The 23,160-nt window shown below is 36.1% G+C and overlaps 1 protein-coding gene across 2 annotated transcripts; it reads left to right on the forward strand.

Moving 5' to 3' along the window:
* Positions 1–13,355: 13,355 nt before the first annotated feature.
* On the forward strand, positions 13,356–22,768 carry LOC126699985 (TOM1-like protein 1). Of its 2 annotated transcripts, none has more exons than XM_050397965.1 (4): positions 13,356–13,539; positions 14,320–14,885; positions 15,473–15,718; positions 22,065–22,768. In XM_050397965.1, exons 2-4 carry the CDS (start codon positions 14,367–14,369, stop codon positions 22,479–22,481), a joined length of 1,182 nt encoding a protein of 393 aa, XP_050253922.1. In that variant the 5' UTR covers positions 13,356–13,539; positions 14,320–14,366; the 3' UTR covers positions 22,482–22,768. The 2 variants fall into 2 exon arrangements, with proteins under 2 accessions (XP_050253922.1, XP_050253923.1); XM_050397966.1 differs by lacking the exon at positions 13,356–13,539 and adding an exon at positions 13,666–13,684.
* The last annotated feature ends 392 nt before the right edge of the window (positions 22,769–23,160 follow it).

Below are 23,160 nucleotides of genomic sequence, written 5' to 3' on the forward strand. Positions count from 1 at the left end.
TCAGCCCTGTAAGTCATTAAAAAGGGCGTCTCCCCTGTTGATCTACGGCGTGTAGTATGGTATGTCCAAAGGACGTGTGGCAGTTCTTCCACCTATTTTCCCTTTGCAACATCCAGCCTCTTTTTAAACCCACTGACTGTGACATTTTTGACAGCTTCGGCTTGCCCATTCCCCTATGGATATGCTAGGGTTGAATATCTATTTGTTATGCCCAGATCACAGCAATACCTCCTGAAGGCCTTTCTATCAAACTGCAATCCGTTGTCCTAGATGAGTGTATGAGGGATTCCAAACCATGTGACAATGTTCTTCCAAATAAATTTCTTAGCATCCGCATCTCTGATATTTGCCAAAGGTTTTGTTTCAACCCATTTGATAAAGTAATTTGTGCTGACCAACAAATATCTTTTATTCCCTACCGCTTTAAGAAAAGGATCTACAATGTCCAATCCCCATTGACCAAAAGGCCAAGGGCTGGATAGTGTGTTAAGGACTCCTCTTGGTTGATGAATATTTGGTGCAAATCTTTGACACTAGTCACACTTCTTCACATATTCTTGTGCTTCCTTCTGTATATTTGGCCACCAATAGCCTTATGTGAAGGCCTTATGAGTCAAAGACCTACCCCCCGTATGGCTTCCACAAATCCCTTCATGTAATTCTTCTAAGAGAAGCTCGACTACTTCTGGGAGTATGCATAGTAGATATTAGCCAGAAAAGGATCTCTTGTACAACTTTTGGTCCTCGGACAGCCAAAACCGAGGAGCCTTCCTCCGTACCTTTTCAGCCTAGGACTTATCCTCAGGTAGGACATCCTCCTTAAGGAATAATACTATGGAATCCATCAAGTTAAGTCCTACCCTAATTTGATGAATATGAACCACATTGCTTCCTACCTCAGTAGGCTTATACAAGTCTTCCACTAGAATCACCCGAGGTAAACTTTGTGCCGAGGAGGTTGCTAGTGTGGTAAGAGAGTCAGAATGTGTATTTCTACTTCTAGGGATTTGTGATAAGTTAAAAGATTCAAATCTTGACTATAAATGTCTATCCTGGCTTAAGTACTCCTGCACTTTGAGATCTCTGGCTTCTAACTCTCCTTAAACTTAGCTTTCCACCAGTCTTGAATTAGAGAATATTTCCACTGCTTTTCCACCCATCTTCTGAACCATGGTCATCCCGGCCAATAGAGCTTCATACTCAGCTTCATTTTTGTGGTCGACAACCCCAATTTTAAGAATTTCTCAATTGTAATCCTCTCGGGCGATATCAGAACTAGTCCCACTCCAGATCCTCTGTGGTTCACCACACCATCAACATATACCTTCCAGGACAAAGGTTCTTGTAAGGAGATTGCACCAACCGATTTTTCATCCATGTTCTGCTTTTCCATTCTCTCTTCTAACAAAGTTTCAGCAAACTCAGCCACTAGATCGGCGAGGACTTGGCCCTTGACAAAGGTGTAAGGCATGTACTTGATATCAAAAGCTCCTAGAATCGTACCCCATCTGGCAATTCTCCTAGTGTAATCAGCGCTCCGAAGTAGAGACTTAAGTGGGAGCTGGGTGAGGATAACAATTGTATGTGATTGGAAGTAATGGGGGAGTTTACGTGTGCCATACACCACTGCCAAAATGGCTTTCTCCAGTGGTAGCTAACAGACCTCAACCTCATGTAGTGATCTGCTCACATAGTAAACTGGCCTTTGTACCCTACTATTAACCCGTACAAGCACCAAGCTCACCGTGTGGGAGGTGATAGCAATGTATGAGAACAAAACCTCGACCACCTCAGGTCTTAACATAATGGGTGGCCGAGAAAGGTATTCCTTCAGTTGCTGGAAGGCTAAGACGCACTCTTCATTTCATTCAAACCCCTTCCACTTGCTCAACAACTGAAAGAAGGGCCTACACTTGTCGACTGACCGAGAGATGAATCAGTTTAAAGCAGCAGTCATTCCTATCAGCTTTTGGACCTCCTTGGGATTCCAAGGTGGTTATAAGCTGTTAATTGCCTTAATTTGGTCAGGATTAACCTCAATCCCACGGTGAGTGACCATGTAGCCCAAGAACTTTCCCAAACCAACACCAAAGGAACACTTAGAAATGTTAAGGTGTAACTTGTGCCTTCTCAAGACCTCAAATATATTCCCAAGGTCATTAATGTGCTCGGACTCCATCTTACTCTTGACCACCATGTCGTCTATGTAAATCTTAATGTTTTTTCCCAATTGAGGCTCAAACATCCTGGTCATCATCCTCTAATAGGTAGATCCCGCATTCTTTAGACCGAAAGGCATCACTTTGTAGTGGTAATTCCCGGTTGGAGTGAAGAAAGCTGTCTTTTCCTAATCTTTCAAGGCTAGTGGTATTTGGTGGTAGCCTTGGAAGGCATCTAAAAAGCTCATTCGAGGATGACTTACAGTTGCATCCACCATTTGGTCTATCCGAGGCATAGGGAAAGGGTCTTTTGGACAAGCCTTATTTAGATATGTGAAATCTACACACATTCGTCATTTCCCACTCTCCTTCTTCACTACCACTGTGTTGGCCAGCCACTCAAGGTAGAACACCTCCTTGATAGCCCCAGCCTGCTTAAACTTCACCACCTCGTCTCTTACAGCATTAAAGTGGTCCTTAGATGAGTGCCAAGGCTGTTGCTTTTTAGGGATGACAGAAGGCTTGACATTCAAATGGTGACATATGAAGCTCGGATCCACCTTGGGAGCTTCGTAAGCACTCCATGCAAACACGTCTATGTTCCTCCTAAGAAACGCTAATAACTCTTCCTTCTCTTGAAGGGGTAGCTGGGCCCCTACCTGAAAAACCTTCTCTAGATCATCCCCCACAGCAATCTTTTCCAAATCTTCACACTTCGCCTCCTCGGCTGGCCCATCGACAGATAGAACCAAGGTCTTTGATTGCTATGAACCCCCTTAGTAGAGGCCGAGGACTTGGCCCCAAGTTGATGCAAAATGGTGGCCACTAGGCATTGCCTAGCCATGGATTGACTCCCAACGAGCTCTTCGATCTGGTCCCCGGACAAGTATTTCACCTTCTGATGTAGAGTGGAAGAAACAGCCCCTAGGGCGTGAAACCAAGGTCTTCCCACGATGGTCGTGTAAGGGGAATAGGCGTTCACCACAATAAAATTCACCTCCACCACTTTTGACCCTGCCTGCATAGGTAGTCTAATTTAACCCTTTGGAATGATAGCTTTTCCATCAAAGCTCACCAAAGGCGAATCATAGGCTGTTAAATCCTCAGGCCTCAGGTTCAACCTTTTGTACAAGTCAAGGTACATAATTTCTGTCCCATTGCCTTGGTCCACCATCACTCTCTTCACATCATACCTTCATATCCTGAAGGTGATCACTAGAGCATCATTGTGCGGTTGTATGGTTCCCACCTTGTCATCATCCGAAAAGCTTAATGTTGGTCGGGCCTTCATTCTTGCCCTTTTTGGCATTCTGTTTGATTCCTCGGTAGGTAACTGGGTTACAGACATCACCTTAGAAGGTTGCGAGCCAGTTTTCCCGGGAGTAGCGAAGATGACGTTGATTGTGTCTAACGGGGGCCTTGAATAAACGTTCACCTGAGCCCTCGACCTTGATTGGTCCCCCTACCTGTTGGGCCGGTACAGGAACTGTTATAACCTTCCTTCTCTGATAAGCTGCTCCAGATGATTCCACAAAGTTCTGCAATCCTCGGTGGTATGCCCTGTTCTTGGTGATTTTGGCAGTGGAGGCTCTGGTTGCGCCTCAAGGGGTTTCCTCCCATTTTGTTCGGCCATTTGAAGTGTGGCTCGTTCTTGATCTTCTCCAAGACTTGATGCTCTGGTTCTCAGAACACCACATTAACCGCCTGAAGAGCCGTGGACCCAGACTGCCCAGCAAAATCCCTCCGGGGTCTGTTATGGTTGTATCAGTTAGACCTGAAATCCCCCTCTCTTGAGGGATAGCTTTACCTTTCCCTTTACCTTGCTGTTAGTCCTCATCAACCCTCTTATATTTGTTAATCTACTCCATGAGCTTGCGTACACTAGTGGTAGGCTTCCAAGTCAAGGACTTTCTCAACCTATGCTCAGTAGGCAGGCCAACCTTGAAGGTCCTGATGGCCACATCGTCAAAGTCACTATCTATCTCATTGACCATTTCTCAGTATCTGTCTGAGTACGCTTTTTAGGGTCTCCCCTTCTCGTATGGACATAGACAACAGGGAATCTAGGGGCTGAGGGACCCTACTACAAGTGATGAAACGGGACCCAAAGGCTTAGGTGAGCTCTCTAAAGGAATTAACGGAACCTGCAGCTAGACCATCAAACCACCTCATCGCCATAGGCCCCAAAATGGAGGGGAACACCTTGCACATCAGGGTCTCATTTTTTAAGTGCACAGCCATCCTTTGATTGAAGTGGCTCACATGTTCCACAAGGTCAATTCGACCGTTGTACATGGTGAATATGGGCTGGGTGAACCGCCGAGGAAGTACCCCCTCCTTAACTCTACGTGTGAAGGGTGACCTAAAGATCTAGTTGAGCGTTCTGCTCATTGCATCGTTTCCCCCGCTCTCGGAGAATGAACTCTTGTTTCTATGCTCAAGGTGGCGGTCTTCGTCGTACGAGAAAGACTCGCTGGGAGGGGTTCTCGATCTGCGTCTATAGCTACCATCCTTTTCTATTAAGACAAATATGATTCACTTGTTAGGAAATGTCACTATTTTATGTAATTGGCTTATCCTTTGACAAAACGCACTTTACTTGTATTTGGGTAGATCTAGGATATGTTTAATACTTCAAGAAACTGTGTTTCAAGATCAAGTGTTGAAAACATGCAAGTTTGTTCAAGATTCAAGCTAAAGAAGTTGTTCCAGCCCCATGGCTCGACAGCTGCTCGACAACACCTTGACAAACAGCTATCTATCGAGTTTTATGAAAAACAGAATTCCAGTTCTATTTTGACTCTAATCCGTGATTATGTGTTTGGGTCTTCTTTTTTTCTAACCCTAGACATATAAAAGGATTATTTTAAGGGCCGTCAAAGTGTACACAAGTTGCATAAGTGTTGAGCAAAGTTTGTTCAAGCAATTTGTAACCAGAGACAAAGTTTTGCCCTAATTCATCATTTTTGTGAAAAAGTTGTTGTGTATATGCACCGTAGGGTTTTGTGACCAAGCATATTCTTGATCTTCATCGTTGGGATGAATTGAAGAACTTTGCAGCCAACAACCTTCTTTAGTTGGTGATTGAAGTCGCATATTGGGATCCGTGCATTGGTTAGTCACGTACTTGGGAGCCGTGCATCGAAAAGGGAACTTGTCACTACAGAACAAGTCCAATTAGGTATTGGGGTAAATGTTCAATTGTAGGTTGGTATAAGGTACTAGGATTCCTTTACTTGTCACCGTTTGCTGTGATAATAGTGGAATTTCAAGAGTGGTGACCTGAAAATCACCCGATGGGGTTTTTGCCGTTAAGTTTTCCCCATTTATAAACAAATCACCGTGTCATTTATTTTCCGCTGTATAATTAGTTTATTGGTGATTTGTTTGTACTATCACGCGTTTGCCTGTTAATTAACTTAATTAATTCACTTAGCTAAATTAATTGGTTAATTTATCACAAGGGGTCAATTCGTTTTTTGCCTATCATTTTCACCTTCAGAAGAAGAGTTAGAACTAAAGGGAGTTCGCTTTCGCCATTCATGACACAGCTTTCTCTTCAGATTGTCAATCTCCAGTTGTAGGGCTTTGGTATCTTGCTCATGAGAGAGGTGGCTCTTCCCTTGGGACTGGCTTCTATTGGTCTGTGTAGTATGCACACTCCCCTCCCTGTCCCTTCTTCACTCGAGGTTGACAAAATGGCTTACACGTTGAAACCCCGTAAATTCTGCCTGGTGTGGAGCTGAACCTATCATATTTGAACGTTAGACTCACTATAACACCAGAAATCCCCACAGACGGCGCCAATTGTAAAGATTGAGTTTGAATCCTTGACCTAAAGGATGAACAGGCTCAGGCTCAAAAAGCCCAAAACAATAAATTTGAAGAGAGTGAGTTGGAAAATTGGGCTAAAATGAGTTGGATGGCAAACAAAGTGGGTTTAAGTGACAAAAACATAAAGATAAATGGATTTCAACTAAAGAAAGTCATCATCGGAGAGGTCCAAGGAGATGAGTTCTTGTATCTTTATCTTAAGTATGATTAAAAATTTATTTCCTGATTGCTACAGTGTTTCTCTTTTGATTTTTTTTTCTTTCCATGGAGGGTCTCTTACATTATATAGTCCCTTTTGAACGATCTTAGTCCTTTACTTGTTGATCATCTAAGCCACTACTTGAGTGCTTGTCCCATCGGACACCCCTTTAGGCCCTCTGTGAGTTGGGGTAGCCAAAACAGCACTGTTCAGGGGTCTTTTCCACATTAATGCAGCCAGGAAGTTAGCTATAGAGCATTTAATGTGATGACAACAACCTTTCCATAGACATTTCTAAGCTTCCATCCTTCTTGTACGTTTATAATGCACGTCTCTATTAGTGGAATTTCCTGGAAGGTCACCTTAAACAATAAGATATACATTTGACATGTGCTTGGCTTATCTGAGGAGACAATCCTCCTCGGACTACCTTTCCCAACCTTTTCACTTGCACATTACTTATGGGACTCTAAACTTTATGCCTTCACTACTACTTATTCATCCTCAAACCCATCAACGTCCTTGGCCAAGGCCCAAGGCCCAATATACAATCCTGTGCCCTTATCCCTATAGTAACAATTGAAAATTTTTTAACCAAATTATGATAAAACCAAATCAATGAGGTAAATTATAAATTTCCCTTTTTAATTCACAAGATAACACATGCATGTTTCATTTTGTGTATTTTCTTTTGTAAGAAATTGTAGTTTGTACTTAAAGCATGTTTATAACATTTTTTTTTAATATATCCTATTTTCTCTTGTATAAATAGATTTAACCAAGTTGGTTCTCTATAAGTCAAGATGAGAAATGGTAAAATGGTAAAGTTATCATTTATTTTATTACAAAATACTTATAAACTGACATAATAGTAAATGTGATTTATGCCACTTCATCGACATCGATATTGATATTTTTATGGTGACATATCTGTTTGTAAGATAAATATAATAAAATGTGTATTATTCTTAGTATCACTAATTTGAAGACAAATATTTTCTTTCATTAAGTCATGTGTTTATCCTTCAAATTATATTTCTCATAAATAATTTCTTTAAAAAACAAATTAATTTTTTTATTAAATTGTAAAATGCTGCACATAGTTTAACAACAATTTAAAAAAAATAAAAAATGAAAACAAATCAATTAATTTCAAATAATTAAATAACAAATGTCACTTTTATATTTATAAGCATATACAGTACATTCCGAATTTAAATCTCCCTCTCATCGTAATTATCAAATTTGTCATATATATATATATATACTATTATTTTTTAAAGTTGTTTATATGACATTACTCACAAGTCACAATGTAATCTATATATATATATATATATATATATAACCGAAACTTTTGAAGCTCCCACAATTTTCCACGTTAGCATTTATTTATTTATTTTTTCTATTTTAAAATTTTTTTTTAAAATTTTTTTTTTCTATTTTTTAAATTTCGCTTTTTTTTTTTTTTAAATTTTTATCTTTTTCAGTCTTTTATGCGACTCACTCATTCACTCTCTCTAACCTATACGCATTCTTAAAATCCGAAACCCTAACTTTTGAGCTCTCTCTCTCTCTCTCCGCTTTGTCTTAGGTTTTGCCGTTTCCCCTTTCTCTCTTTATTCCTCAAACCTCTCCCTTACAAGCCATCCCCATTTGCTCATTCGCTTAGTTTAAAGCTTTATCTCAGCTTGCTTTGCTCTCTCTTCGCCGATTTCGGCGTATTTTCAGGTAATCTATACGATTTCACATTGGATCTGAAATTTTCTGCATTTTTTCATTAAAAAATATACAGATTGCATCAGATGGTTGAATTAGAACTTTGTTTCAGAAAATTAGGGTTCGTTTTCTTCTTCTTCTTCTTCTATTTCTTATTTTTTGAGATTTTCGATCAAAATCGCATAAAGTTGATTTTTTTTTCTTTATCAAACCTAGGTTCGATTCGATTAATTAGCAATCGATTAATACTGAGTACTTCGACTTTGTGTGTGTGTGTGTGTGTGTGTGTGTGTGTTCGAATCTGTAAAACTATTTGTTGATTTGAGTAAAATCTCTATGGATTTTCAAGGGACTAGAAATTTAACTAGGGTTTTGTAAATTTTGTTCCGTTACTGAACTGCTTGATTCTGATTTGATTCTGTGGCTATCAATACATAAGGTGAAATTAGCCTAATAGGCAGTTTGCTTAGCTACAGGTTATTTGATTAGCATGGGCTTTAGGAGATGATGACTAAAAGAAATTGATCATTAACCCAGATTTTTGGGTGCAAATTGGTTACATATGCTTAGCAAAAACAAAACTAATGAATGTGTGCTAAAAAGGTGATCGTCATAGTAAAACAAGCATATATGGGGTCTGTAAGATAAACCTCTAATGTTCTCTGCTGATTCTAGTACTTAGGACACCAGTTGCCTCAATTGTTGCAACTTCGAGTTCAGAGATCTGTTTTGCCGATTAAGTCCATGAACTTCTTGCTTGAGATTTCTAATTTCCTGATTAAGTCTATCCTTATGGAAGTACAATATCCAATTTGTCTATGTATAATTTTATGATTTTTGAATTTAATGTAAGAAACAATCACTTCCAAGTAATTCTGAATTGCAAAAGATCAAAATGATTTGTTTCTATAATATTCCTTAAGAATGTTTATTTTTTTGGCAACATGTAAAACCCAAAAATATGGGGCCTTGCATGTCCATGAGAAAGGTTTTTAGAAGTAGAAGTTATGAAATCAATGATTCCATCAGAAGTTCATCCTCTTGGGGTAAGTTTCTGTGTCTAAGCCTTTTAAAGTGGTACTATATTGTTCTATCCCGTACACGTCCATGACTTAGATTTGCTACCAAAAGAAAAAAAAAAAAGCTTTAAGTGGATAAGCATAGGATGAGTGAAGATAAAATTTCTTTGTTAATGTTTAAGACAATAACATGAAGAAGTCTATTTAGTATTTTTGCACACTGTTTGTGTAACTTCTTTTCTTTTTTCCAGTACAGTTTTCTTTTTTATTATATTAATTGGTTTCTCAATTCTAAGAAACTCTTTTTTTCCCTTTGGTTTCTCAACTCCCCTAAAGTGTTCAAAGAAATGCTTGAATAGAACTTTTCATCACCATATTTGATTGGATTGGTGTTGATTGCTTGCTTTCTAATTTTTTGGGTTGCATATACTTTAAATTTCTAGAATTTTAGTGTTTTGACTATTTTCAGTTCAACTAAACTAAGGAGGTTGTAATCAGATTATAACATATAATTTAGCAAATATAAATATTCATTAGGTTAGTTGTAATCAGATATAATATATAGTTAAGCAACTAAGAGATCAATTTAGTCTAGTATTAAAAGATTAAATGCAAATCATATTCATTTTAAAATATAATGTTATAGTGGCAATATAAGCCATGCATTACAAGGTTTGTCACATTTTACACTTAGAAAAAGTAATACAGCAAAATGGTTGAAATCATGACGAATCCAATCAAATTTTAAATTTATTAAGAGATTAGTAAGGACTCTACAGATGTTCACAAATTCAATGGCCCACCACTACAACCAATGGATCAAATAGATAATTAGATTGCTAGGGTAATATTAATGCTACATCTTGTGCTACACTATCTATAGAGGTTTGCTTTGGTATTTCAGGTTCTGTAGCTGAATCTAGGCTTGTACATTCATTTGTTTTACAAGTTTTCGAAAATAACTATTAGTATGTGTAAGTACAAGTATGGTGGAAGATATGAAGCATTCATTTTTAACAATTTTTTTTCTTTCTATTCTTCTATATTATTTTCGTGAATAAAAGGCAGTAGAACAAATTAAGTTTATATACGCTACACAAATCTGTTTGAGAAATTTGGGCTCTTTCTTTGTATTCAATATTTGAAGTTAGGGTATGTAGATTAGTAGATATATAGTTTAGTGATCTAGGGAGGTGGATGAAAATTGTGACTAAGATACTTGGAAGATTCTTCTAAACATTGTGCTTTCAACCGGGGTGAGTAATTGGTTGCCATACATAGAGCTGAACTTGGAAATTGGTGCTGAAATATGTTCGAAGAACTTCATCTTTGTTTAAATTTTTATGTCGCTGCTCTTTCAGATAATGATTTAAAGTAGTTGATTCTTCAAGTGGTTTTTATTTGAAACTGATGTAAATTACTTATAGTTTTTGATAACGTTTTAGAGAAAAAGAATGATTGAACTTTTACTTTTACTTTTAGTTTTAATATAGGGCTATATTCCATTTGCAATGAGATGATGACTCAAATTCCATTGATGACTTACATTAGTCCCCTCTCTATACCTATCATCAATAAGTTATTTATGGAATGTTTTCCATATTATCATTTGACCCTTTTCAAGTTTTATACAGGTAATTTCCATTATTAGCAAGTATGCAGCCATGAAATGCAACAATGACTTTTGTTCATGAGCTACAATGCCACTTGGGTTGATTATTTGATGGACAAAGTAGTCTCTTAATAGTTCTTTTAGCCTTTTCTTTTACTATGAGGTTGATTAATTATCTTTTTATTTAACTATCCCGTGCATCACACGGATTAGCGACCAGTGAATATACAATAGTTGTCACTCACGGTCCCTTTGGTGCATACGAATGCGTAACAATGGGGCAAGAAAATCGTATCCAACGGAGACCGACAAAATAAGTCATCGCCCAACAGCTCTGACTTTGACAAGTGTACAATTGTAAAAGAACGAGAAAGTCTACGGTGTGTTGCTAACGTTAAAGTCTGTCCATCAATAATCAAACACCCTTGAAAAATGCAAATTCCTCAAAATTTTTTCTTTAAATGTCGTAATTCCCACAAACTAAATGAATCTTTAACATGGTGATAATGAAATAGTTGACATTAATGATCATGTTTTCCTTGTTGACAATATTTGGCACTGTCCCCATGGCCATAAAAGAGAAGATTGACACATTACTGAATTTGTGATTAATGAATTTAAATGTATCCTCTAGTCTTGACCATCCTTCTTTTCTTTTCTTTTTCTTTTTTAATAAAATCAAGGCCTAAAACTATATTGAATAAATTAGGCTAATCTCTATATAACATGGAACAAATGTCATAACTCTTATATTTTCTATATATTAAGAGGATTTAAAAAGTTAGTTACGACTTTAAAAAAATGTTAAAAATACTCATAATCTAATTAAATAATCTTTATTCTTAAAAAATAAAAAGATAGGGTTAAAAACTTAAAATTGCAATTCAACAAAATTCAAAAACAAAAACAAAAAACTACTAGATAAACTTTTTTCCTAAAAATTAGCATACTTTCTAGTTAAATATATCTCACACACATTTTATACATTTTTTTTCTTAAAAACTAGCACACAACAAACCCAACGGTTTACTTCATTTTAAATCCTAAATTTTAGTTTCTTAAAAACTTCATTATGTGTAACCTCACTAACAATAGATAAATGAAAAATAAAAAATTACATTAAACTCAAAAAAAAAAAAAAAAAAAGAGCTTCATTGTAACATGCAGAGCGCATGTGATGAGACTAGTATATTTTATATAGGTCACTCATAACTTTTAATACAGTCATTACAAGTTGACTCAAAAATCAAAATACACAACTTTTAAATGAGAATATAATTTACAAAGCCACATATTGTGTTTGCTAATCTGGCTCATTATATCCGGATCATTTGGTTTACTTCAATAGCAATAATAGATAAGTTTTGGCAAAATACACCTTTTATTGCAAGTAGGTTGCTCCAAATCAAATTCGACTCCCATATTGTTTTGTTTGAGGTATATCTTGTACTTTTAATATTTGTCTATAAAATTATTGATATTCATATTATCATGGAGACATTTTGTTTGTTTAAGATTGGCTAGTCTCTAGGCAAATAAAAAAAATGTACTTTTTATTGCGAAAAAATTATATAATTACAAGTAAGTGGTTTAATAAATTAATTTCAACTATGGCCTATTTGATGATAACATCTTTAGAAATAATGATATTTGAACCACGCACAACACCTGCAACAATAATTCATATTCAAATAAGAGACCATGATCTCCTTAAAAAAAAAACAGTATAATTCATGCGGTTACACAAATAAAAAAGTGCTTGAAATAAATGAGGGTAGGATTTAAATCTAGATACTCTTAATCAAGAAAATTGGATAATATCGAACCATTGATTAAAACCATGTGCAACACACACGACAATAATTCATATGATCTTTTCAAGAAAACACTATAATTCATGTGGTTACACAAAAATAAAATGAAATAAAAAATTGTAAGTGCTTGAAATAAATGATGGTATGATTTAAATCTTGGTTCTCTCTGTTAGTTTCTATGAAAATCATTGAATGAATATAGTTTTTCATATTTTTTTAGTTCTTAGTAGTATCAGAAAAAATTGGTTAAATGAAAATTATCTTTAGTGAACAAAAAAAATATAACTTATTTTTAAGAGATTATTTTTCTACTAAATTTTTTTTTTTAGAAAACAATTCCATATCATGGTAAGCTAAAATAAAGGAAATTTAGACTTTGGAAATTGTTTTTCAATTCATTTAAAGTTGTTACAAAACATAAGAATGAGATATCTTTATAAAAAATGCTTTTTGAAAAATGACTCTCTCTCTCTCTCCATAAATACATATATATATATATATATATATAATATTAGCTAACCATTGATTAGTTATAAAATCTAAAAAGATATTGAAAAAAATAGTGTAGACTTATTATAAGATACCAAGAACCCCTCATTCCACATATTACTTACCAAGTCCACCAAGAAATCAGACATTTTTCACCTAAAAAATTTCCTAACAAGAATTGACCGAAATATTATGAAATATGATCTGTTCATAACAAATCATAAGTAACAGGTTATTACAGGTTGTTATTGGTGGGTAAAAAAATAAATTTAATAGTAGATTCAAATTAAAACTAATAACAACTTATTACTTATGATTTATTATGAAAGTGTTACAGAAATATAAGTAAAACTTTTATAATATTAAATAATAATCATAATAATCTCAATTGTATTTGTATACCTTAATTGGAGCTGAGCCTAAAAAACCCGGCGACTTCCACCGGGTCCATCATAAAAATCCACGCAAATAAAAATTATATATAAAAAACCAAAGACAAAGCTTAGACTTGAATATTCCAATCTTCTATGTAACGTGAAAAGAAAGATAAAAGACTCACAGAAGAAAAAAGAGAATGTGAAACTGAAACAAACAAACTCCAACAGACCAAAAAGAAAAGAAAAAAAAGAGTCGTTGCGCTTGCGCGTTGTTTTTCTCAAATCTCTCAACCAATCCATTTCTCATTTTTCAAAAGGTACTGTATGTATTTATGGTTTTATGTTATGGCTATATTTGTGATCCGATCGATTGAGTTGACTCCGTTTGGTTTCTGAGAAAGTTAAGAGGAAAACTTGAAGGAAAAGCAAGCTTTCAATTTCAAATAAGAATTTCGTATAGGAGTTAGGTTCTACCTCTCCTCTTTGACCGTTAGGGTTTTGTTGCGGAAATTTGTTGTCTTCGTTAATCGTTTTTTTTGGTAGCTGAGAAAGTTGTGAGAGAGAGAAAATAAAGATATTGAATATTCGTGATTTAATGGTTTAATTAATTGTTTTCCGTTTTGGTTTCTGATATCTGCAAAATTTACTTATGTTCAGTTGACTGTGGTGTTATAGATGTTAGACTTTGTTAAATTCTTCTTCATGGCCTGTACTCGCTTTTCAATGTCAAATTAGGGTTCCTAACAGTTTTTTATTTTTTATTTTTTTTATAATGATTTTTAGGGATTTTATTAATAATTTCGCTAATTTTGGGGAAAATTTGGGTTTTGAAAAGCGTTGAATGTGTGAGAATTAGTGCTCAATACTATGCTATTTTTAAATTGAGCAAAGGAATTATAATATGGTTTATATGTGGCTCTTGAATGCTTTTGTTTGGTTCCTGGGAAAATTTTGTATTTTGTGTTGTTTTGTTGTTGCAGAAATGCAAAATTCCTTCTTATGTGAAAAACTTTCCTCTACCAGAATTATTTAATTTTAGCACCATAGGGTGGGAGTGTTCTTTATTCTGACATATTGGAGGTTTGTGGGTTTTGCAGGATAGTTTTTTGAAGATTTGGTTTTAGGGTCTTGAAGGGTTGCAAATATGAGTGACAATTTGATGGAGAAAGTTAGTGCCTTTGGTGAACGCCTCAAGATTGGAGGTGCCGAGGTGGGCCGAAAGATGACTGCAGGCATGAGTTCAATGAGCTTCAAGATGAAGGAGCTTTTCCAAGGCCCAAACCAGACTGATAAGATCGTTGATGATGCCACCTCGGAGAACCTTGATGAGCCTGACTGGGCCATGAATCTTGATATTTGTGACATGATCAATACTGAAAAGATTAACAGTATTGAATTGATCCGCGGAATTAAAAGGAGGATCATGTTGAAGAGTCCTAGGATTCAGTACTTGGCTTTGGTGTTGCTTGAAACATGTGTTAAGAATTGTGAGAAGGCTTTCTCGGAGGTAGCAGCGGAGAGAGTTCTTGATGAGATGGTGAAGTTGATTGAAGATCCTCAGACTGTAGTTAATAACCGTAACAAGGCTTTGATGCTAATTGAATCATGGGGAGAATCGACCAATGAGCTCCGCTATTTGCCTGTTTATGAAGAAACATACAAGGTAAAGTTCTTGTTGCTTTTATATTTTAATACTGGCCTTTGTTCGGTTGCCAACCACCCCCCCCCCCCCCCCCTGGTGGGTGGTTCTCTCATAAATGTAAATTTATGTCAACTACAGTGTAAATATTTTAATTTTTCTCTATCTAGTATTGTTTCCGACTGGCATATGAAAAGTTAGTAGCAGTGGCTGATAGGATGTCAATGAGCTCAGGCTCAAATTCTAGTCTTCTAGATTATGGAGTACGCATGAAACTTTTTTTTTTTTTGATAAGTGATAAACTTTATTGAAAAAAGATGTAAGAAAATACAGAGGAATCTCATACAAATAAATAAATTGGAGTACGTGTGTAACTTACCAATACAATTTTTTTTTTAATGAAGAAGATTAAAGAAGGATCTTGTTCTACAATTTGGTTCAAAGAGAGTTTATGTTTGAATTAAATTACAAAAAAAAAAAAAAAAAAAAAAAGGTGTGGGATCCATTATGTATTTTTAGTATGAAAAATAGATTTTTAAATATCTCCATGCAAGTTTTAAATATATATATATATATATATATAATTTTCTGTTCTTGTCTTTCTATTTCAGAGTTTAAGATCAAGGGGCATTCGGTTCCCTGGTCGTGACAATGAAAGTTTGGCACCTATATTCACTCCTGCTCGTTCAGTATCGGAGTCAGAATTGAATGAGGGTCTTCCTCAGCAGATTGAGCGTGATCTTCCAGTGCAAAGCTTTACGGCTGAACAAACAAAGGAAGCATTTGATGTTGCAAGAAACAGTGTTGAGCTTCTTACAACGGTTTTATCCTCTTCACCCCAGCAAGATGCTTTGCAGGTATTTTTATCTTATTCAGCTGGTTGTCATTAAGCAGCCCCCCCCCCCCCCCCCCCCTCTCACTCTAGATTTCATAATGTTAAATGATTTTAAATTCCTACAAGTTATAGTATTGACTTCTGTGCCATATCAACCTTGCTTATTATCATTGATCACATGGTTCACAAATGGCTTATTGCATTACCTCAGAAGCAGTATGCTCTAGTTGTTCCCTAATTGTTTGTGGTGACATATGCAATTTCCATTAGACTGGCTAAAGTTTTGGATATGGAAATTATCCACAAGTGATCCCCTACAAATGAATTCTTGGCTTAACTGGGATTTTTTACCCCAAAAAATTTTGGTTGCAGTGGAATTTTTACTCTCTTACAGAATGTTGTGTCTTATATTTAAGCAATATGACTGACTTAGTATAGAGTGCATTTCTGTACTTCTTATAGACTTAAAACATCTCCTGCATTCGTTTAATATTCTCCTTCAGTGAAATTCTTTCTCTTGTCTTCTTTGTCAAAGTAAGCTGTTTCATTCATACTTCCTTTTTTCCCCCTTGGTATCAGGTCATTTTCCTTTGCCATCTTATCTTTCCTAACTTTCTCTGAGTTAATTTGTCAGGTGATATTGTCAATTTGTTGGGTAGCCATTTAATTTGATTAGTTGTGAAATGATTTATATCCAAGTAGATCTAGCAGTTTTTGTTGGAATGGATGATGAATCATTTGCATTTTGCAAACATGCAAAGTTCCAATATAGTCTATTTAGACAATTGACCTCTCTCTTATCAGCTTTCAACTTCTTTTTTCCCTTTCCTTTCTGGTTTTTTTTTTTATTAATTATTGAAAAAAAATTTCTTAGAAATAACTATAAATTATAATTGATGGAATGCAAAAGTTAAGGAAAACTCACGATTTGTTTGTTTCAACGAAAAGTTTTTTTTTTTTTTGGGGGTGGGGGGAGATTTTCTAGAATACATTTTCTGGAAAACTCACTCATTTCCTTGTGTTTGGTAGTGATAGAATTTTCTAAGAAATCATTACTATTGAGGGAATGCATAAAGTTAAGGAAGACTCATGCTCCATTCCTTTCAATGAAAAACTTTTCTCTTTGGAAAATGACTTGTTTTTAAGAAAAACATTTTATGGTATACTGACTCATTTTCGTGTGTTTGGTAGAGACATTGAAAATGAGCTCACAACCCTCACCTTCTCTTTCTTCATAAGACCAATTTCATTACTGCTTTCATGCATTTTATTTATATCAAACAAGTCTCATATACTCTCTTCAGACCCATCATTTCTCAACCTTCCAACCCTTTTCAGCTCATAACCTCAATGAACCCCATCTTCTTTTCCTTCCAAGTTCTATCACTAAACTACTCCTCATTTTCAAGCCCGAGAATCAGCCTCTCAAAAAAAATTGGGGCTGATTGGTCTGTGTGTGTGTGTGTGTGTGTGTGTGTTGGTAGAGACTAGAGAGAGTGAGACAGGAGAAATCTTATTGCAGAGGGAAGAGAAGAAAGAGAGACCTTACCCTTACATGTTTGAACGAGAGAGCCTTGGTCTGGAGAGAGCTTGTTTTCTTCTGGAAAATAATAGTGGAAAACAAGGGTAATTATTATATGGCTTTTCCATTGACCAACTTGAGTTTTCCTTTGACCCACATTTTCTTATGCAACCATACAGAAATGCTCTTTTTGCTCAAACAAATGCAGCATTAGAAATTTTCTGATTTCCAATAAATCTTTTCGAAAATCCACCTTTATTTTCAATTGAACATTCTGTCAAAACTTTGCATTCTTAACAGTTAACAAATTTTGGTTCTTTTTGTCTTTGGTTGTCATAAATAAAAAGTTGAATAAGCTGTCAAAAACTTTGAATTCCAATGAAGCGACTTCTTGTTCCTAGTTATTATAATCATATTTTCTGGAATGATCATTTACATCTACCTTCCATCTAATGGTCCTGATTTTAAATTTTCTACCATTAATCCCTTTTCCTGTGTATTTCCAAAGCAGCAGAGGGTTGAAAAAATTCTGGGGGAGGAGAATGATGAAAACATTAGGTAATTCCCTAATGGATTTAGTGGAAGAATTAGGACATTTAGAATGGATTGGAGCCATGTTTAAAGTGACGTCAAGAATCCTAGGTAAAGAGGGTTAGTAAGTTATGCAAGCATCCAAACATCCAAATGCATCAACACCACAAATTCCAAGGGAAATTTCTAGGGCTACTTGGTGTGATTTACTTTTTAGGCTAGGGTTTCACTAGGTTAAATTATAGAGGAATATCCATTATATCCTCTCAATGATGACTGGTTGTGGGTCATTGAAAAGAAGCACTGATACAGCAAAAACCACGGTGTTGGACACAGACATGTTTGGGGCATGGCTGCATTCATGTTTGTGCAATGTCCAACAAAAAAAATTAATTTTCTATTTCATACACGGTTGCAACGCAAGGACAACTATTTCTTTTAGAAAAGAAAAAAGAATATTGATTACTGGGCACAATATTCTTTTTGGAAGATTGACGTTGCTCAAGAGTACGCTTTCCAGCCTTCCTACTTACTATTTATCTCTTTTCACCATCCCGTCGCATGTGGCTAATAAAATTGAGAAGATTCAGAGGGACTTCCTGTGGGGGGAGTCGAAAGTTCATTTGGTGGGGTGGGATAAGTTGTGTGCTCCTAAGGTTAATGGTGGCTTGGGTATTAGGAAATTAACTACCTTTAATAAAGCCTTACTAGGAAAGTGGTTATGGCGGTTTGGGGTTGAGGAGACTCGTCTTTGGAGGAGGGTTGTAGCTTTGAAGTTTGGGGAAGAGTGGGGGGTTGGTCTTCCAAGCTGAGTAGGGGTGTTCATGGGTGTGGTTTATGGAGAAGTATCCGAAAAGGTTGGGAGGTTTTTAGCAAGTTTATCCGGTTTGAGTTAAGGGTGGGGGATAGAGTGAAGTTTTGGACAGATCAGTGGTGTGGGGACTCTCCACTCCATCTTACCTTCCCGGTTGTGTATGGGATTGCTACTAATAGAGAGGCTTCTGTGGCCTCGTCTCTCGAAAGATTGGGGACCGAGGCTCGGAGAAGCTGGAAGGTTCCTTTACTTAGGGATCCTAATGATTGGGAGATGGGAGAGGTGGATGAATTTCTCCATACCTTGGATTCTTGTTTACCTCACTCTGAGCAAGGAGACCGCATGATTTGGAAATTGTCGAAGAAGGGGGATTTCAACATTCGCTCCTTTTATGACAAGCTTCAAAGTCCCTTGCCTTTTACTTTTCCTTGGAAAGGTATTTGGAAGGTTAAGGCCCCTACGCATGTCTCTTTCTTTGTTTGGACTGCAGCTTGGGAGAAGATTCTTATAGGGGACATTTTGCGGTGTAGAGGCTTTGATCTGGTTGACTGGTGTATTATGTGTCGTTGCAATGGGGAGATGACGAATCATTTGCTTCTCCATTGTGAAAAAGCTTATAAGTTGTGGAGCTTGATTTTCAGATCTTTTGGGATTTCTTGGGTCTTGCCTAGATCGGTTGCAGAAATGCTCTTCAGTTGGTGGAACTGGTTTGGAAAGCACTCTTCTAGCATTTGGAATTTAGCTCCGTTGTGCCTAATGTGGTGTATTTGGAGGGAGCGGAATTGGCGAACTTTTGAGGACAGGGACAAATCCGATGACCAGTTGCTCGCTTATTTTTGTGGTTCTCTATTTGATTGGTCTAGGGCTTGGGGACTCACCTCTAGTGATTCTCTCCCTTTGTTCCTTTGTTCTCTCCTCTGTATTTAGTTCTTTGTTGTTTTCTGCTTGTTTTCTTGTTCTCTTTTCTTTTTTTCTGTTTGTTTCTTCTCTGTATTGTCTGTTCTGCCTCTGTTTTCATGAGGTAGCCTTTTGAATATACTTCTTTCTTACTTATCAAAAAAAAAAAAAAAAAAAAAAAAGCTTTGTCAGTTGACCCCAGATTAGACTCTCTCTCTCAATCTGCTATATTTGCTGCTAAATTGATCATTTGGAGCTCTCCTGCCTCAGATCAACACTTAGATTGGCCACTGCTCAAAGCTCATAAGTGATCTTTCTCTGTGTGTTTGTGTCTGTCTGCTTCCCAAAAGCTCATCTTGGTTTCAATTTTTTTTTCTACTCACTTTTGAATTTTGGGTCTTTTGACTGATAATTACTATTATATTTTCTTTTATCTTCTTTTTGCATCTTTATTATTAAAAATTATAAAATATTTTTCTGAAGAGAAAGAAACATATCAAAATGTATTTTCTAATTATAACTTTGATGTAAGACAAATTCGTAGGTTGTGGGTTGAAAGGAGTTGGCCAATGCTATATTGCAACGTAAGTTAAGGTTGAGCCTCTCACCAACACTCACCTAGATCTTGGTTTAGATGCAATTTGGTGTCCATAATGGTCCACCTGCAATTTGTAGCCTGATCATGGTTCGTTGGTAATTTGGAGGCTAATCATGATTCACACACTTTTCACGTCATATACACCTAAGAACATTGATAGGAATTAGAAAATGTTTGCCTGGCAGTTACCTATCTAATTCTTATCTTGGTATATGGAGCTCACTCTGCTAATTAGAAATTTGTTAGGGATTGCTAACAATTGAACAATGGTAGCAAAAAATTAGCTATTATTGATGGTATATTTTGGATCCTTGTACTAGAGAGTGACCTTTTAAACCACATGTGAGAGTACTAGAAATTTCCTTCAAATGAATCCTTTTGGTCTTGTGTAATTGAAATATTGAATACATGTGGGTGTTCATGGATGTGTTGGCCATCTTATTTTAGAAATCTTGGAGCATTTTCTATTTGTGGTTATTGTGTCAATCCATCCCTTCTTCTCTGAACCTAATTATGTTTTCCAACCCAATCTTTTTCTTGTGAAAGAAACTTGACCAATTTGTTCCTTTATTAACCCAATCTCTCTCTCTCTTGTTTGGTGTAATTAAGGCAAAAGGGAAGCAAAATTTTCCCAAGTAAATAAAAATTCACTTCATGGATACTTGGTGGAATGAAAACAATCACCAATGTTGCTACCATCCAGAATTTCCTGCCCCTCCAAAATTCTGAGATCTTGCAAACTTTTGTGGTGAAAGCTTAATTTTTTTAAAACCTAAACCGTTTTTCCATGGCGACCATTGTCCTCTTGTTTGTGTGTTTGTTTAAAATTCATCAATTTGATTTATAGCATGCATTTGATTGAATTGAATGTAACCATTTCAAAAATGGTGTGTGAAATAAGAACATGGTAATATGAAACTCACTTCAGTGATAGCTTCTTAAGTTATGCAGTGTCTCACTTAAAAAGAAAAAAGGTTTAGAACTGTCTACCTGATCATCTGATGAAGCAGTTGAGTTTGGATATAGTATTATTTCCTTTGGTATATGCATATTGACCATATAATTTAAATGTCCATGAAAAATCATTCAGAAAGATAACTTACACCTTTAGCTTAATACCGTGACATTCTGGTGTATCTCTGTTGCATGATGCGTTGCAGTTTTCCTATGAATCCATAATGTTTGATGGCAATGAACGTGTTAAATTTGCTTATTTTATTATAGTTGAACGAACACCAAATAGTTTTCTGTCATGTAAGATCAAGTGTCTGATCTAGATCCATTTGGTGGGTTAAATATTGGGTTGTTATCCTTAATAACAATGATTTTTTTTTTTTTTTTTGTGGATTAATGAAAATAGTTTTTTTTAAAAAAGAGGAAATGCCTCACATGCACAACAATGCCTGGTATTGGATGTCCTAATTCTTGGCAGTCAATCGACCTAGCAGGTCTGGCCATGGGGACAGTTCACTTGAGTGTTATATTATTCCCTATTACAAGTTGAGTCCAAAAAAAGGAAAAGAAAGAAAGCGTAGCGCAATGACAACCACCTAGTACAGTGCAGATGCTGTTTTATGTCATTTGCATGTAATGACATTTTTGTTTGACACTTTTGTAATGATGATGAGATCGAGACTTGATGGTTCTGTGTTCGAGCAGTTCAAAATCACTAATCATTTGAATTCTTTTTTAGATTTTATTGATTCGTTCTTTCTTTGCATGTAATGATTTATGTTTTGTATTTTTCAAGAGTACTAAATACCCTGTCTTTTCATAAAATATCTTCTCTTTCTCAACACAATCTTATTACTTATCAAAAAAGAGACTTAGCTGTTTTGTGCCTTCTTGAATGAATGGTTTCAGCTGTTTGAGGAATTATATTGTCAATTTTAGTTTTGTTACATATTTTCCTGATTTTTGCAACTACTATTTCAGTTTATATATTAGGTAGTCATTGTTGGTGAGCACAAAGTAACATGAATGGAATGTTTTCTTCCCATTGTCAGGATGACTTGACAACCACACTGGTCCAACAGTGTCGTCAGGCACAATTTACTGTCCAGAGAATTATTGAGACAGCTGGAGATAATGAGGCCCTGCTTTTTGAAGCCTTGAATGTGAATGATGAGATCCAGAAAGTTCTCTCCAAGTTTGAAGAGCTGAAGAAGCCTTCAGTTCCACTTGAGCCAGAACCAGCTATGATACCCGTTGCTGTTGAGCCCGATGAGTCACCCCGTCATGCAAAAGAAGATGCCCTGATTAGAAAACCAGCTGGTTCTCGAGGTGGTGGCCAGGGGGGAAGTACTGACGAAATGATGGATGATCTTGATGAAATGATATTTGGTAAGAAAGGTGGGGGTACGTCTGAAAGTGGGCATGATTCCAAGAAGCAACCACCAAAGGGTGATCTCATCAGCCTTTGAGCTGCTTCACATAGCCGATTATTATGTGGTTTTGGGACAGAGCATGCCTGGATGTTGTTGATACTGGGTTTTTTAGTTGGTGAAGACAATTTATGTTTGATGTTTTAAAAAAACTTATGATCTTCATAAACAAGGTTGTGGACTTTTTCTCTTGGGAACTTCAATTATTTCTGCACATTATGTAAGTAATTCATGTTTATATTTTGATACATAACAGCTTGAGAGAGCAAGTGACTGGTAAATTCATTTTTTCTGCTGGCTATGGATGCAAAAAAAGGTTTCATGTGTGTGCCGTCTGTTCAGTTTCATATACATTGGTGATAGCTGCAGGCTGCAGCTTCAGGATAACAGTTTATATACATGACTGTCTGTTTCTTATTTCATTTATCAGTCATAATTTACATACTGAACTGGCCGGTGAACGGACGGAAATGAAAGGAGGATAACAGTTTATATACATGACCGTCTGTTTCTTATTTCATTTATCAGTCATAATTTACATACTGAACTGGCCGGTGAACGGATGGAAATGAAGGAGTGAAGAGAGAAATGAAAACTAAAGGGGAGAGATGTCACAATCAATGCGATTATTTTGTTAGTAAATTATAAGCATTAAAACTTAGAACTTATTTTTTTGTTGAGATGAAAGGGCAAATCTTTTATGACCCCTCAGTGAAAG

This window comes from Quercus robur, chromosome 9, assembly GCF_932294415.1.
Source record: "Quercus robur chromosome 9, dhQueRobu3.1, whole genome shotgun sequence".
Taxonomy (NCBI): Eukaryota; Viridiplantae; Streptophyta; class Magnoliopsida; order Fagales; family Fagaceae; genus Quercus; species Quercus robur.